Consider the following 15976-nt stretch of genomic DNA (forward strand, 5'->3'; position numbering starts at 1 on the left):
TATAGCAGATTTTTTTTTTCAGTTCAATCTGCATTAACATTCTCCATCACTTTCTTAAGTCTAGACAGTCAACAAAACAATAAATCGAGCTCTACAATTTTTATTCTTTTGAATTTTCCATGCATGAATGTTCACATTGAATATGTAACAATCAGCTTTTGCAATCCTGTTGAGCTGGCTTTCATGAACCTCAGAATACATTGCTTGCTATAATTCAAACCCATGTCATTTGATTATATATTTAGAACACTTTTCAGCAAACCCTGCTAACTTCCTAAAAGTACTGAAGTCTAGAATCTCATTATATGTACTACTAAGAAGGAGGAGCTATCCCAGCATAAAATGCTTCTGAATTTCTTTCATGCTCCTTTTGCTCCAAATTGCCACTACAATGAACAGGTTTATCAACCTTTCCCATTTTTACTATTTATTTTCTTCTCCCTGTGCTGTCTTGCATCTTTTTCTTGTTTAAACTCTCAGCTGAAAGAAGCATAATTCATTAGATTGTTGTGATATCAGAGGAAGAAATGGTGTCAGCTAATTATCAATAATACTAAATAAATATAAAGCACCTTAAGTTTTACAACATATTATTCATACATCATTCCATTTAATGCTTATTACAAGCTAAAAGGTAGTTTTTATCATTATTGTCATCTTTTAGGTGAGCAAACTAAAGCTCATATAGGATTACTGATTGTGCATTTTTATTTAGCCATTAAGTGAAAAAAGCAGGTTTCATATGCAGGTGTGCCTGACTCCAAGAACTCAAACAACCAACCAATCAGCAAGTATTTTAATTAATACTATGTGTCAGGTACTATCCTAGAAGATGGTCATGTGAACAGAAACAATGGAACAGATGGGAGAGATTTGATAACATTTGACAGCTGACAATGTGTGTGTGTGTGTGTGTGTGTGTGTGTGTGTGTGTGTGTGTGTGTGTGTGTGTGTGGAGACCCTTAATGTTGTTAACCTGTGTTACTGGAAGGACTATGTTGATCCTAAAAGACAGAGGAATTTGGAATTGGCTTGGCTCTTGGGGGGAAGAGATGAGTTCTCTTTTGCTTATATCAGATGTGAGATAAAAAAGACATCCAATTTAAAATATACAATAGGGAGTTAATAATGTTGGACTAGAGAATAGAAAACTAGACAGGAAACATGAAAGCATGGAGTAGGAGACTTTTAATTCCACCAGGAGTCTATGTATCCCTAAGTGGGGAAATACTATCCCATCCTCCAAATACCCTAGTAGGGTAGTTATGACCCTGTTTGCAAAACTCCATTGCCCGTATTTATTAATGGAAATGAAGAAAGGGTTTGTTAAGATAATTAATCACATAAACAAGATTTCAGACAGCATAGTTAAATTATTTAAGAGAACAAACTGTTTCAAAGCTTTTTAGCACCATTTATTTACATAGAAGCAATTGGTGTGCTAATTATAAATCATTCTTGCTTATTCATTAGCCTCATTATTTCATGTATTGGAAGTAATAAAATAGCATTTCTTTTAAAACAGTCTCTAATTCAGAGTTTTCACCAATTTAGATAGTCTTCTCTCTCTTCTTCCTATGCAAGTATGTAGATCAGTGCAATTTCCATTCATAATTTTAAGCAGAAGGAGGTAATTTAATAAAGGGCTTCTTAAATTTTTTTTCCATTTGCAACCCCTTTTTGCCTGAGAAAATTTTACATGACCCTGGTTATAATAGGTATATAAAATGGGTATAGATAACCTTTTACTGTTGCCAAATATTTTGTGACTCCCACATTTAGTTGCATGACCCCATCTGGGGGTCAAGACCCACACTTTAAAAAGCTTTGATTTAATGTAGAAGCTATAGCCAGACACGAGAACTAAATGACTGCATCACATCTCCTGCAGAGATCAGATCTTAATGATGTTACAAGAGTTATAAAAATAAATAATTTGCTTTAAAATGCAATGTGGCAATGTCAAATATTTGTGAGAGAAAATCTTTGATATCCCCTTTTCCACTAATCCACTAATATTTTTTAGTGCTATGGAATCTAAAAAGAGAAGAAAGCACATTAAACAAATGTCCTGGTGATTTTGTTTGTGGGAAAAAAGGAGGATGTTTTTATTATTCTCAGTTGAGAACAATATGCTCCATATTCTTCAGGACGCATGTCTTTTTATAGGTCTGCCACACTTTACCTTGTGCCTTTCTAAAAGGGCCTTCTTGTTGGAATAAGGTGTAGACCTACTGATCAAAGAGAAATTGTAAAGGACATTTTAATTGATATTGCTCAACCATAGTAAAAAATATTCCATTTTCATAGAATTATTCAGAATGAAGGTTATTCCTTTAAAAGGGGTAGTCTGTGAAAATTAAATTTGGTAATTAGGAATTGTATTATAAAATTATATATATATATATGATATTTCAATATATGCATTTATATTCTATTTAGATAATTTTGAGAAAAATGCTATCATCTCTTTTCCACCTTTATTAATCAATTAGCATACATAAAAATCAAATAAAAATTTTATAAAAAGATGTTGACCTATTCCTTCCCAATTGTTTTCATTTTTTAAAATGAATATTTCTTTAAAGGACCAATACATGAAAATGGACTTTTCATCTACCACCATTTACTCATGCTTACATTCATTCCCATATGCCAGTAGAAAGGCACACATCTACTCAGCTTGGAAACTTGTTAACTTGTGTCATTGGGATTCAACTTTAGCTTTAGAGAACTGTAGGGAATTTGCATCACATTTGTTGCTGCTAACCATGTACCCAGTGCTGTTTTAAAAACTGAAAGGTGTTGCCAGTTAAAATTAGGAAAATAGAGATTGATAAATGTACTGAATTGTAGAGATCTTCCACTCTGCTCTGTGTTAAAAAACAAACAAACAAAACAAAAAACTAACAACAACAACAACAACAAAAAGCTATGTGGAGAGAAAGAAGACAGAGTGGTCCCAAAGTACTGATCTTGTGGGCAAACCTGTGAACTTTGAGATCTGGATATCTGGATTCATATTGTACTTTTAGCATTTATTAGATGTGGTCCTTGGAAACTCATTTAACCTGAATCTTAGGTTCCTCAGCTGTAAAATTAAAAAAAAAATACTTCAATACAGTTTTGTTGCGGGGTTTAAGTGAGATAATATATAAAAAACTTTTGCAAACATTAAAGTTCTTTGTAAATAAATATGTTATTATTGAAGCCATCATCATCATCATCATTATTATTTTAAAAGTGCCTAATTCAAGCTAAGGGAGAATTCCAAAAACAAAGGTAAACCCCCCGAAAACAAACAAATAAACAAACAACCAAACAAACACCACCAATAAAACATTATCTAGACTAGACAACCAATGCAGAATGGAGACCTCAATGTACATTCTGAATTCTGGAAAATAGAACTTTTTTTATTTCTCAGTTATCCAGATAATTTCCCAAATTCTTCAATTTGTGTATTAAATTAGTTACATGAGCTTTCTATTTGTCCTGTATTAGTAGTAATCAAAGGAATCATTCCAGCTCTGCTTCTACTCTTAACATGGTGGCCTTTGGCAAATCAACTCACCTTGGCTCCCAATCAACTCACTACCCAACCTTGACTCCCAATAGAAACATGAGAATGACAGATTATATAGTGTCCAAGGTAACTTCAAACTTTAATGTTCTTTTTTTCCTCCTTTAAATCAATGGATTAACTTACTGTATTTCCTAATCAGTCCAGTAATATGACAGAGTTGATAACATGCTAATATTAGATTCAGAAAGAATTTTATATAATTTACTATAGCTGTGAGACTTTGGGCAAGTCAATTCACTCTGAGTCTCAGTTTCCCCATTTGTTAAAAGGACATAGGACAGCTAGGTGGCACAGTGGGGGCAGTTAGGTGGTGCAGTGGATAGAGCACTGGCCCTGGATTCAGGATGACCTGGGTTCAAATCCAGCCTCAGACACTTAACACTTACTACCTGTGTGAACCTGGGCAAGTCACTTAACCCCAATTGCCTCACACACTAAAAAGAATTTATATAACAAGGACACTTCCCTCATAGAATTGTTCTTCTAAGGATCAAATATAAAGTTCTTTGCAAAATTAAAATGGCTATAAAATGTCAGATATTATACTAATGCCTTAAAAGTAATATAATTAGTATATATAATATATACATAATTAAATATATTAAACTTTAAAAGTCTATTTTAAATAAAGAAAATATGTTTTTAAAACATTTTTAAAATATGTTGTAAGAAATAATCAGTTCATATTATCTGCAAACTAGCACAATTTAGAGTACTATGTTTGAAATTGGAAGACCAGGTTTTTAATCTCAATTCAGGTACATACTAGTGTGTGATCTTGGACGAGTCTTTTCCCCACTTCTGGGCTTCAAGTTCCTCCTCTGTGAAAGAAAGATTTTGTAGTTTATAACCTCTCATTTTCATTCTAAGTACAAAACAATGTGCAAGGCACTTATAGGTATTATACTTAGAGTAGTTTTCCATAAATATGGAAATATATTCCTGTTCAAAACCAAGTCCCCCAAATCTTGTTCTAGCTTTGAACTGGATATATTTTTTGAATATACAACTTGAAGAAACTATCCCAATTTCAGTCTTGATTATCCTTTCATGCAGTCTCATCAAAAGGTCCTATTGAAGGCTATAAATTTATAATGTTTGAATTTAGGTAGAAAATGAAGTGAATTCAGTTCAAAAGGAGACATTTATCAAGCACCTACCAAATTCCCAGCACAATGCTAGCCTCTGTATATACAAAGACATAAAAAAGATACCCATCACCCTCAAGGAATAAGCCTATATTCCAAAAAATAAATGCAATACAACATATAACATAAAAAGTCTAGTACATTGGAGATCCAGAATGAGGACTACCCAAGGACTGAGTGGATTTGGGAGGAATTCACAGAGAAGATGGTAATTGGTCTGAACTTTAACAAAATCAAGGGTAGTGAGACTCTGAGTTGAGAACTGAGTACATTTTAGAGATTTTTTTTTGTAATATCATTAGGTAAGAAAGGGACTATGAAGTTCAGGAGAAAACAGGTATTTTGATTTCATTCAAATATAGAGATGTGGATAAAATTGTATGAAATAAGGATGAATGGTAGGTGAGAATAAGGTATTGATGGACTGAAAGTGTCTGGGTCCTATAATTATTAGGGAGTCAAAGATTTTTTGAGGAAAGGAGTTACATGGTCAGACCTATGCCTTATGAAAATTGTTTTCTTGGAGCTCTATTGAGTTAAGCTTGGAAAAAGGACAATATATATGGAAGGAGACTAATTAGGAAAACATAACACTTATATAGGTGAGAAGTGATGAGAGTGTAAATTAGCATGGTAGATATGTACCTGTTGAGACCTGCAACACTCTGGAGTGCAATTCAAACCAGATTAAAATATAATTAGGAAGGGTCAGCTAGGTGGCACAGTGGATAAAGCAGTGGCCTTGGATTCACGAAGACCTGAGTTCAAATTCAGCCTCAGACACTTGACACTTACTAGCTGTGTGACTCTGAGCAAGTGACTTAACCCTCATTGCCCAGCAAAAAAAAAAAAAAAAAAGAAAGAAAAGAAAAAAAGGGAAACAAAATATATATATATATATATAATTAGGAAATATTTAACAAAATTAATGACAATACAATAACACACTAATAATATGTGGTTTTCTAAAGCCATATGCAGCCCACAAGAATCCTTATGTACAATGAACCTGTTAGTATTTTAGTTTAACATCACAATTCAAGTTCAGTCCTTTCATTTTATAGAGAAGGAAAATGAAATCCAGAAAATTTAGGTATTTGTCCAGTCATTTAGGTAGTAAATAGAAGAGCCAGGCTTAAATGAACATCCTTGGATTCTATAGCCATTGTTCTTTTCACTTAAAACAATGGGCCTTAACAAAATTCCTGTGAATTTAGGAGCAATTAAACATAGAATATAAGAGGAAGATGAGACTTAATAAATCTAATGCCTTTTCATAGAAAACAAAGGTCTCATGAAATGACATCCAACATAATACTCCACATTCTGATTTCACATACATAAGGTATATTAACACTAAAAATATCCCCAATAATACTTGTTGTTTTCTGCATTTTACCAATCATCGTAAAATGGAACACATTTAAAACAAAACAAAACTTTTGAAAAAATTCTAATTTTTCCAATATCCCAAAAGTGTGTGGCTATTGTTGTACTTTAGTATGTAGCTTTTCTGTTCATAATGTAGTTGTTACTCTGTTTTCATGTTGAAAACAACAATAGTAGAAGGCAATACATATACATGTATACACATGTATGCATATATAAACATATGTGCATGTGTGTAGATAGACATCACTATATGTACCTAGATTAGATAGATAGATAGTTAGATAGATAGATAGATAGATAGATAGATAGATAGATAGATAGATAGATAGATAGATAGATAGATAGATAGATAGATAGATGGATGGATGGATGGATGGATGGATGGATGGATGGATGGATGGATGGATGGATGGATGGAGAGAGAGAGAGAGAGAGAGAGAGAGAGAGAGAGAGAGAGAGAGAGAGAGAGAGAGAGAAAGATAGATACTCTGATACTAGATCTGATGTTTGCCACTTGCCTTGGAAAAATCACTAAATCTCTCTCATACATTTTTTTTTAATCTGTAAAATAGAGCTAATGCCATTCCCTTGATTACTTGATAAAATTTTTGTGAAGCTGAAATAATAAAAATAGATATGAAAATTTGGAGTTCTCTAAGATTTTATAACAATGTAAGATTCATAATTATTAAGATAATTTTTGTCAATCATGGCCATTATGGTTGAAAATCAAAGACATCTTTATCTATATTAGATAAAAAAAAAAACTAGATCAATTAGATGACCTTTGTGGTCCAAACCTCAAAATCTTTTAATGATAGCTTTTGTTGGTCACCATATGAATTCAAAAGTCATACTTCTGTCAGTGGGCTCCTAGATTCTACTTTACTGTGAATGGTAACATTTGGTAGTTTGGCCAAGGTCTATCTTCTCCTTAATTTCTGGGTTAGAATTAACTCCTTTAAGAAAACACACACACACACACACACACACAGAAACACACAAACACTATCATTTGATGCCCAATTGTGAAAATTACTTTCATAATGAAGACACTACACTCATATATCATCTCAGTGCCATCCCACAGTATTTTATTGTTTTTGGTTTTTAGTTTTGGTTTTTTGGTGGGGCAATGAGGGTTAAGTGATTTGCCCAGGGTCACACAGCTAGTAAGTGTGAAGTGTCTGAGGCCGGATTTGAACTCGGGTCCTCCTAAATCCAAGGCCAGTGCTTTATCCACTGTGCCACCTAGCTGCCCTAGTCCCACAGTATTTTAATTGACAAACTTTCCTAATGCATTGGATGTACTAAAAAGAATAGTTGTCAAGAGGGCCACGTGATATGGCAGATAAAGCGTGGACTTCACAGACAGGAATACCTTGGCTTCAAGTCCTGGCTCTTAAACAGTCTCATTCTGACCCAGGCAAATCTCTAAGAGTATATGTAAAAGGCAGAACAGCCCCATCTATATTATTTAGAGTAAGTTCCTCATTAGGATCTTCCTTCTCCCAATGAAATCATAAGTCCAGTTAAATGTTTGGAGCAGGTATAAAGGAGATAGCAGCTATTTATAGTAGTTCATATCTATATATAGCTCTTGTGTGTGAGGTGGATGGATACTGACATTCATTTGTAAAGCGTGGGAAGCACACTCCCTCTACCAATATGGATGATGCATTTGTTCATAAATGATAGTCTTAGAGAGTTACTTGGGACATTGAGCCAAATAAGGGACATTCTAGAATTATGTAGCCAGAATCTGTCAGAGGTAGTAGGTTCCAGAACTTGGAGTCCTGATGCCTCTATCCACTGTAACATGTAAAATGCTTTACATGCATTATCTCATTTAAACTTCAGGGTAATCCTGTGAGTTACCACTACTAAAAGTAGAATAATTGACCCTAGGTCATAGAGTTAAATCAATGTTAGCAGTGGTATTCAAGCTTATCTCTCTTGTCTCCAAATCTAGTACCCTTTCCACTAAACTTTGCTGGCAAAACTAACTAAATAATATCAAGAAAAATAAATCACAGAGTTCAACCAAAGAAAATCGTCCCAGAAAGGAAATCCTTTTTTTAATGAGTGATAATATATTTTATTAAGCCTAGGTTGAATGACAAATACCATCTCCCCAAAATGCTCAGGGATTTGTGAGTATAACTTTCAGCCTTCTGTCTTCAATTTGAAAGGCAAGAAAATGATTGGAATTCTAAAGGATTTTGATGAGTGAAGAACAGATGGCAGTTGCAGTTTAGACCAGACAAATATGCAGAGAAATGTAAATGAATTATTTAAAAGCAAACAGCCAAGCTAAGAGATAGATGCCAAAATATTTCAGCCAAGATAGTGAAACATTTTAAGAGATTTATTGAACTCCCCATGTATGATATATAAAAGTAATGCATATGTATAGACATATTTATGTGGGTATATGTAATAGATGTGTGCATATATGCCAATAAGATATACAAATTACATGCTTCTATATATAAAAATATACACATATCCTAAGAGTTTTATTATTTGCTCCGTTTCTAAGACAAAATCTTCAAGAAATGTTATAGGTTTGAGGGACCTTATAATTAATAACAAAATCCTTTCCTTTTATACATAAAGAAAATGAAGCCTACAGAAAGAAAATAAGTTGTCCAAGGTCATACAGGGAGTAAAAGACAGATAGAGGATTAGAAACTGGGTCTTTTGACAAGAGATCAAGTAAAATAAACTTTGTTCAGCGTGTAAAATACCTTTGGGTGCTATTTGATTTTCATATAATGGGGTTAGTTTACTTTAAAATTTAGGTTATTGACTGTTACTTTGTATACTGAAGTTGAAAAACAAAACTGTGAAACATACACACACACACACACACACACAAATACAGAAATTTCATCATAGTTCCCTAACCTTCATTTTTTTAATGTTGGAACATATAACGAGATTGGAGATTGAAGAAGACAGATAAAGAAAATCATGCCACAAATCCTCTGTAAAGAATCTGAGATGAAAATGACATATTTCTGGAAAAATGACAAAGAAACCAAAAAGAAAAATGAGAAATTGAATCTCACTATCTTGACTTTTATTTTGGACACGTTTTCTCATGTCTGATTTCCTCAAAGATAAAATTAATTTAGAATATTTTATATTCAAGAAGATGTAACTATTTGATCAAACTGCTAACTGTGCTTTTCTATCACTGCCATGCTTATCCAGTGAAATTCAGGTTGTTTTGAGTGCTCATAGGTTACTCAAAAACAAACTGGTCAAATTAGATTCTTTAAATGAAAAGATATAAAGATATTTTCAAAATATCACTGCAACCTAATTTGGGCCTTGCCATAGTTATTGTTTTTCCCATGTAAGAGTGTCTAGTGTGTGTGTGTGTGTGTGTGTGTGTGTGTGTGTGCGTGTGTGTGTTTAATTTTCACCACTGAAAGTTCGCTGAAGTCTGTTATTATATACTGTTATTATTCATCATCATACCTTTGTAACACATTATTTTCTCTACCTAGTAAAAACAAAGAAACAATTCCTAGGTTTCACAGCAGCATTGCTTTAATTCCTTCAAGGTGGAAACAGGAAGTATGCTGCAAACAACCAATAGCTTACTTAGTTTCAAAGCCACTTGAGGGATTATTTCCATCTTCACTGAGAATGACAGTCTTTGTGGGCCCTAAAAGCAACAGCAGAGACTATTGTTTAGAAAACTGGTTTTTTTACAGATATGAATCACAAATTTGGTGATGAAACATTCATGCTCTTTATGAGAAGAAGGCTATTTTGTCACGGTTAGTTTTTGTTCAGTCATGTCCAACTCTTCATTATCCCATTTGGGATTTTCTTGGCAAAAATACTAGTGTCGGGGTGGCTAGGTGGCGCAGTGGATAAAGCACCGGCCCTGGATTCAGGAGTACCTGAGTTCAAATCTGGCCTCAGACACTTGACACTTACCAGCTGTGTGACCCTGGGCAAGTCACTTAACCCCATTGCCCCGCAAAAAAAAAAAAAATACTAGTGTCAAACTTTTCCTTCTCCATTTCATTTTATAGCTGAAGAAATTGAGGCAAATATGATTAAGTGACTTACCCAGCGTTACACACTTGTGTCTGGGAGTAGACTTGAATTTAGGAAGATGAGTCTTCTTGACTTTAGGCCCAGCACCCTATCCACTCAATCATCTGGCTACCTCTATATTAAGACATAAATAGTTTGTATTAATAACATATATTATGGACAACCTAGAATACATATAAGCCTTGTGTATTAAAAGAGTCAGCTCATCTATAGATAAAATCCTACTCCTGGAGTCAAGAAGACTTGAGTTCAAATTCAGGCTTAGACCTTTCTAGCTGTGTGACCCTGGGCAAGTGGTTTAACCCCTTTTTGCCTCAGTTTCCTCAACTATAAAATGAAGATAATAATAGTACCTATCTCCCAGACTTGCTATGAGGAACAAATGAGATAATAACTGCAAAGTACTTAGCACAGTACATGGCACATAGCAAGGACTTTATAAATCCTAGCCATCATCATTAATTATTAAGAAAAAATTGTCAATATTAGCATTACATATATGTATATATATATATAATATTTTCTCAAAACAAACACATGCAAACACAAAGAAGGAGATCTGACATGAAATAATATGGACTTAAGGAAAAATCCTGTTTTTTTTTTTTTTAAAGAGTCACTTAACCCCAATTGCCTCACTAAAAAAAAAAATTAGAAATGTGTCTGGCCAGGAAGAATTATTTTAAAAAGAAATGCCTCTGAGAAGAACTAAATGATGTCCTACATGCTTGAAGAGGAATTTAGATTTTTAAATAGATTCATAATCCTTTTCTTTGTTTCATTCTGACATCCTTGCACTTTTATAGTTGTATATGTCCACACTTGATCTCATTTTTTCAGCCTCTGCTTTAACTTGCACATTTTGGATATTATATTATACAAAATGTTGTGTCAGAGATGATGCTACCTAAGTATCCAGTGGGGAGGGATGGAGCTGAGCCATTCTCAGTGAAGAATTTGTGTCAGGAAGTGGATATATGGAAACGCCCTTGCATCCCACATGGTGAACCAAATCATCTGAATCTTTAGTGATTTCTGGGAGAGAAAGAAATGGTGACATCAGAAGGGAAACTGCTACTTTTTAAAAAAATGTCCATGACATATTTTGAGGGTGAATTATTTTACCTGCTTGCTTTGTTTCTTAACATCAGCACCTCAGACATTAAACAAAACCTAAACCTAAAACCAAAGACGAAACAAAATAACAATGCCCTAATGTCATCAGCAATTCAGCTACCCTTCTGTGGAAGGAACTTGACTATCCCAAAATGCCTTTGGTTGAGAACAATTACCTTCATTTGTTAATGATGGAGTATTTAGACTTGGGGGAAACTGGGGCATGATTTTTTTACAGGCTACAAAAACATTCTTTAAACAATCTTCAGAGGAATGGTTCCAGTCTTGCTATACCTTTGACTCCTTTCACTCATGACAACCAAGATGGAACCAAAATCAAACAGTTTCCTTGAGCTTCGCTCATGACCACTCTTGTAGCATCCCATTATGTATTCTTTCTGGTTGGAGATGGTCTTTCTACTGTCAGAAATGTGTATCACATAAGCATAAAATAGAAAATTTAATTACAATATTTTCTAGTTTTCACACATAGACACAAACACAAAGAGAAACTGAAAATAAGAAACCCATTATTTGCATAGTGCAGGACATTAATTTAATAAAGATCATTTTTCAATTCAATTTGATTGAACAGATATTTACTCAATTACCTACTAAGTGCATGGCATAGGTGGAAGGTATTGGAGCTACAAAGGAAAAAAAATATATCCCTGACCTTATTGAAGTTACATTCTCTTCAGAATGTACATGTAGGTTAGCTCTATTTCCTATGTGGCCTGTATGAATCTGCAAAACATTCTAAGAAGCTGAAAATTTCAAACAAGACCAAAAAGAAGATAAAAATATAAGAATCCCTACCCAAATGACTTCCAGAAAAGACATATCTAATATGCCCTTAATTCTTAACATCCTGCTGATGGTTGTCATTAATGCATGATTCATAGGCCTGAAGTGGATTTTCATCATATGACCACATGTACAAAGTACAGTTCCCATCTTCCACTGATAAAGCTCAGGGGTTCATCCAAAATTGCTATTTCATAGGTTCAGCAGGGCCACTTTTATAATCCCCGATTCAAAGAAGGAAAATTATTTAGGGAAACCAGATGCTGATATACATATAAACTAAGCTATAAAGTCCCTAGCATACATCTCTAAAGCAATTCAGAGCCCATGGCTCTCAGCTTGCTTTTTGTCTTTATATGCTTGTGCTAGTTAAAAGGGGGATGCATTTGGGAGTTGGCATTATTGCAATCCCTAAAGTGACTTCAGGGCTAATTCCTCAAGGAGCACAGAGAGGATAAAGGTTTTTGATCTAGCCCTCCTTGTGTGCTGAACATGGGATTACATTGTTTGAAAACAGACAAAACAAACAAACAAGACAGCCTTCATGGGACTGAAATACTTTGTATGTGTTGTTATTTGCAGTGCATGCCAAGACATTCATGAGCACCAGAGCTGGCGAGCTAATTAAGTATATATATGTATGTGTTTAAAACAGCCTAATAAGGAGCATTGGAAATCTGCAAGATGAGCGAATATCTTATAACTTCTTCCGCAGGTGCGAGGATAGCTACAAGCCATGGACTTTCTGTCCTGCTTCTTGTTTGTGGCTTTGTGAAGGGTGCTTTGCTTTAATCTAAAGTGCTGACTTTTTTCCAATATCACTTTCTCTTCTTAAAGCAAAGAGCAAATCGCCTGTAAAATCTTCGGAGCGGACAGCAAAGTTGACCCTAAACTCCAACCACCACTCTGCACCCAATGTACTCTAATTCTCTACACAAGGAGCACCTTCTTCAGGAAGTTAAAAAAAAAATTAAACAAAAAAACTAAAACAAAAAGTTTAAAAAAAAGAAGAGGATTGTCCACGTTTTATTAATAATATTTTCTTTGGCAGACCACTGAGCTTTTAGTTCAAGAGGACTGGTGTGAAGTGATAGGACATTTTGTAACGGCGAGACTTGTTTTCCTTTTCTTTCGGCAAGTAGAAGCACTGTATCATTGACTGCTCAGGGGTTGGCCTGTAAGTCATCAGTATAAGTGTTCGATGCGGATATCCTTGATTTCCACTAGGTAACACCGTTTCTCCACTGGAGGCAAACAGAGACCAAAAAAAAAAAATAAATGAACAAATAAATAAATAAATAAATAGAATCCTACAGTATATCCTTAAACATCAATTAAAACTTGCCTTTATGGGGAGGAACAAAAATTTTGACATGACAAGCCAACGTATAGAACATTAATTTAAAGCAGAAAAAAATAAACACATGGACAAGAATGAAGTGATTTTTTTGTACTTTTTAAAAGAATTTTCTTCGCTTGTGTTGCGGTTCTTTTTCATTTCTTTCTTTTTTTTTTCTTTTTCTTTCTATTTCTTGTTCAATGGTGGCAAGTGCTGATTAAGGCCAATCCCTGTTAACTGCGTGGAGGTTTCTATAAATACATTTTTTGAGTGTCCTCTATTTCATTGTGTTTTTAATCTAATTTTGCAATTCCTGTATATGCAAAGCTGACATAAATTCTGTAAATTGCTTACAGTACATGTGATATAACTTCAAAGTAGGCATAATATGATCCTCATGCAAGCCAATTTTTAATATAATATATATCTATATCTGTATGTCGTGCCACCAACAAACATCTTTATTTCCTTTTTTGATGAAGCATACTATTTTAATTTGTAATTTAGTATTGTGTGGATTTTGTAATACATTAATTCACTTTCGCTGGTTTGACACTTGCAGATGTCTGCTAATTTCTGTAAAATGCACATTAAAATTTGTAATGGTCTCTGAAAAATGAACTATTTCAGTTGTGTGTATAATGTGTTGGAGTTTAATATGTGCCCTTTTAAAAAAAAATTATGTTGGTTTGGGGGACTTTTTCCCAGAAGAATATAAGCTTTTTTGTTACACAGAATATACATAGAAAGGAAGGAAGGAAAGTAATTGTTTCCTCCAAAAAGATTTGCTTGTAATGTGACCATGGGGAAGGGAGTTTGATCACATTGATTTCTGAAGTTCACTGAGAACTTTACCTTCTATAACTGAACATGGATATCCATTGCACCATTGGCCAGTCATATGCTGTTAATGAAATTTCTTTCTGTCTCCAAAGTAAAAATTAATTTTGGTTATTGTATGGAAATAATATGCACAAGATAAATCAAAATGACTCATGAAGGTAGAGGGTCTATCTTTCTTTGGTGAAGTGAGAATGTCTGAGTATCCTACTTGCTTCTTTATTTTTTTTTCTTCTTCAGTACCTAGTTTCTCTCTTGGAAAAAGATAGGTATGACTGTAATTGTGTATATGTAAGCTCTAGAATATGTGTCAGGAAAAAGATATGAATGATGGGAGCTTTCCTTCCATATTGGTGGTTCAATTTTTCTTTCCCTGTGAAGAGGGACTATCATCACTTCCTACTCTTAGTCAGAGGACCTGAGCTGAAGTTTTTCAATTACTGGATGTTTCAGTTTACAGGTAATGCATTGACTGGTTCTATGACTGGATACTGAAAAATGCAACATGATTCAATGTTTTGAATGTGTTTGTCTGAAAAATTATGTCTTGTGCCATGCATTTCTTCTCTATTCCTTTCTTGATCTGCTTGGTTCTTTGATCCTGTAAAGTCTAATAAGAAAAGCTAAAGAAACAGAGATTTTATTTACACCAGTACAGAAAAGAACAATGGTATTTTTAGGAGGTTTTATTTATCAGAAATATATTTTCCTTTAAAATTACATTTACAAAAGTCTTGGAAAGATGAGAAGAAAATGTGTTTTTACCCGAAACAAACAGGACCAAAGCTTCTGCTGAATGCTCACCTAAGTCTCCCTCTGAGATTAATAAATAAACCCAGCCATGCAGAATTGGGCTCAGCAATTCAACATGAATGAATTGGGGACAGGGAGAATTACCCTAACCCTACACTTAAATGTTATTTGGAATTTCAAGCCCTGAGATTAGTCAAGATTAATGAAAGCCCATAAACTTGTAATTTTCCTAACTGCTGTTCCTTTTTAAAATGTTTGTTTTTAGTGTCAAGGGACGCTATCTAGTCAGGAAGGACTTAGTAATAGAAATAACTCTGTCCTTGCCCAAATCTAGTGAAATCAGCTCTACTACTCACTTATAGAGGGTCCTTTTTACCTGAAAGATCATTTGCACATCATATAGTGGTCCCAACCTTTAAAAATCAATTAACTATCTTAAACATTGTAATAGAGACTAGAATTTGTTAAGGAAGCCTTCAAATATTTTATGCCTCATATTGTGTCCTTCTGGGACTATGACTTTGTATGTAACCATAATTATGGCAATACAAATAAAGGTTGGAAAAACATTGCTATCTGAATTTCTCAACATTGGTTTCAGAGGTCATGTGTTGGCTTCAATAAAAGGGAATGATAATAGTTTCAAAATATATTTGCCCACATGCTCTCTTTATATTACTTTTTTATTTTGGATTCTTCATTGGATATTTATCCCGTATCTGTTTCTAAGAGGATTCAAGTTGGCTTCTAATTTAATTTTATAACAACAATGTAAAAATCCATCATTTCATGACTATATATATTGTGTCTACTTACTCAGATACATACTCTAATCAATCTGTAAGAGGTGCTATGACTCCTCTCCTGCCCAAATTATTTACCTTGTGAATAATATCCTGGGGATAATCTTACCAT

General features: G+C 34.0%; 1 protein-coding gene across 3 annotated transcripts in view; it reads left to right on the forward strand.

The window, feature by feature from the left end:
* Positions 1-14097, forward strand: part of VSTM2A (V-set and transmembrane domain containing 2A) — a 37891-nt gene extending 23794 nt beyond the window's left edge. Inside the window, exon 5 of one of the 3 annotated variants that reach the window (XM_044003883.1) lies at positions 12712-13108. In XM_044003883.1, the coding sequence (XP_043859818.1) occupies positions 12712-12779 (68 nt within the window). In that variant the 3' untranslated portion in view covers positions 12780-13108. Of the gene's footprint in view, positions 1-12711 lie in introns of all 3 variants that reach the window. The other 2 variants (XM_044003875.1, XM_044003866.1) reach the window with 2 other exon arrangements.
* Positions 14098-15976: the final 1879 nt, after the last annotated feature.

This window comes from Dromiciops gliroides, chromosome 1, assembly GCF_019393635.1.
Source record: "Dromiciops gliroides isolate mDroGli1 chromosome 1, mDroGli1.pri, whole genome shotgun sequence".
NCBI lineage: Eukaryota > Metazoa > Chordata > Mammalia > Microbiotheria > Microbiotheriidae > Dromiciops > Dromiciops gliroides.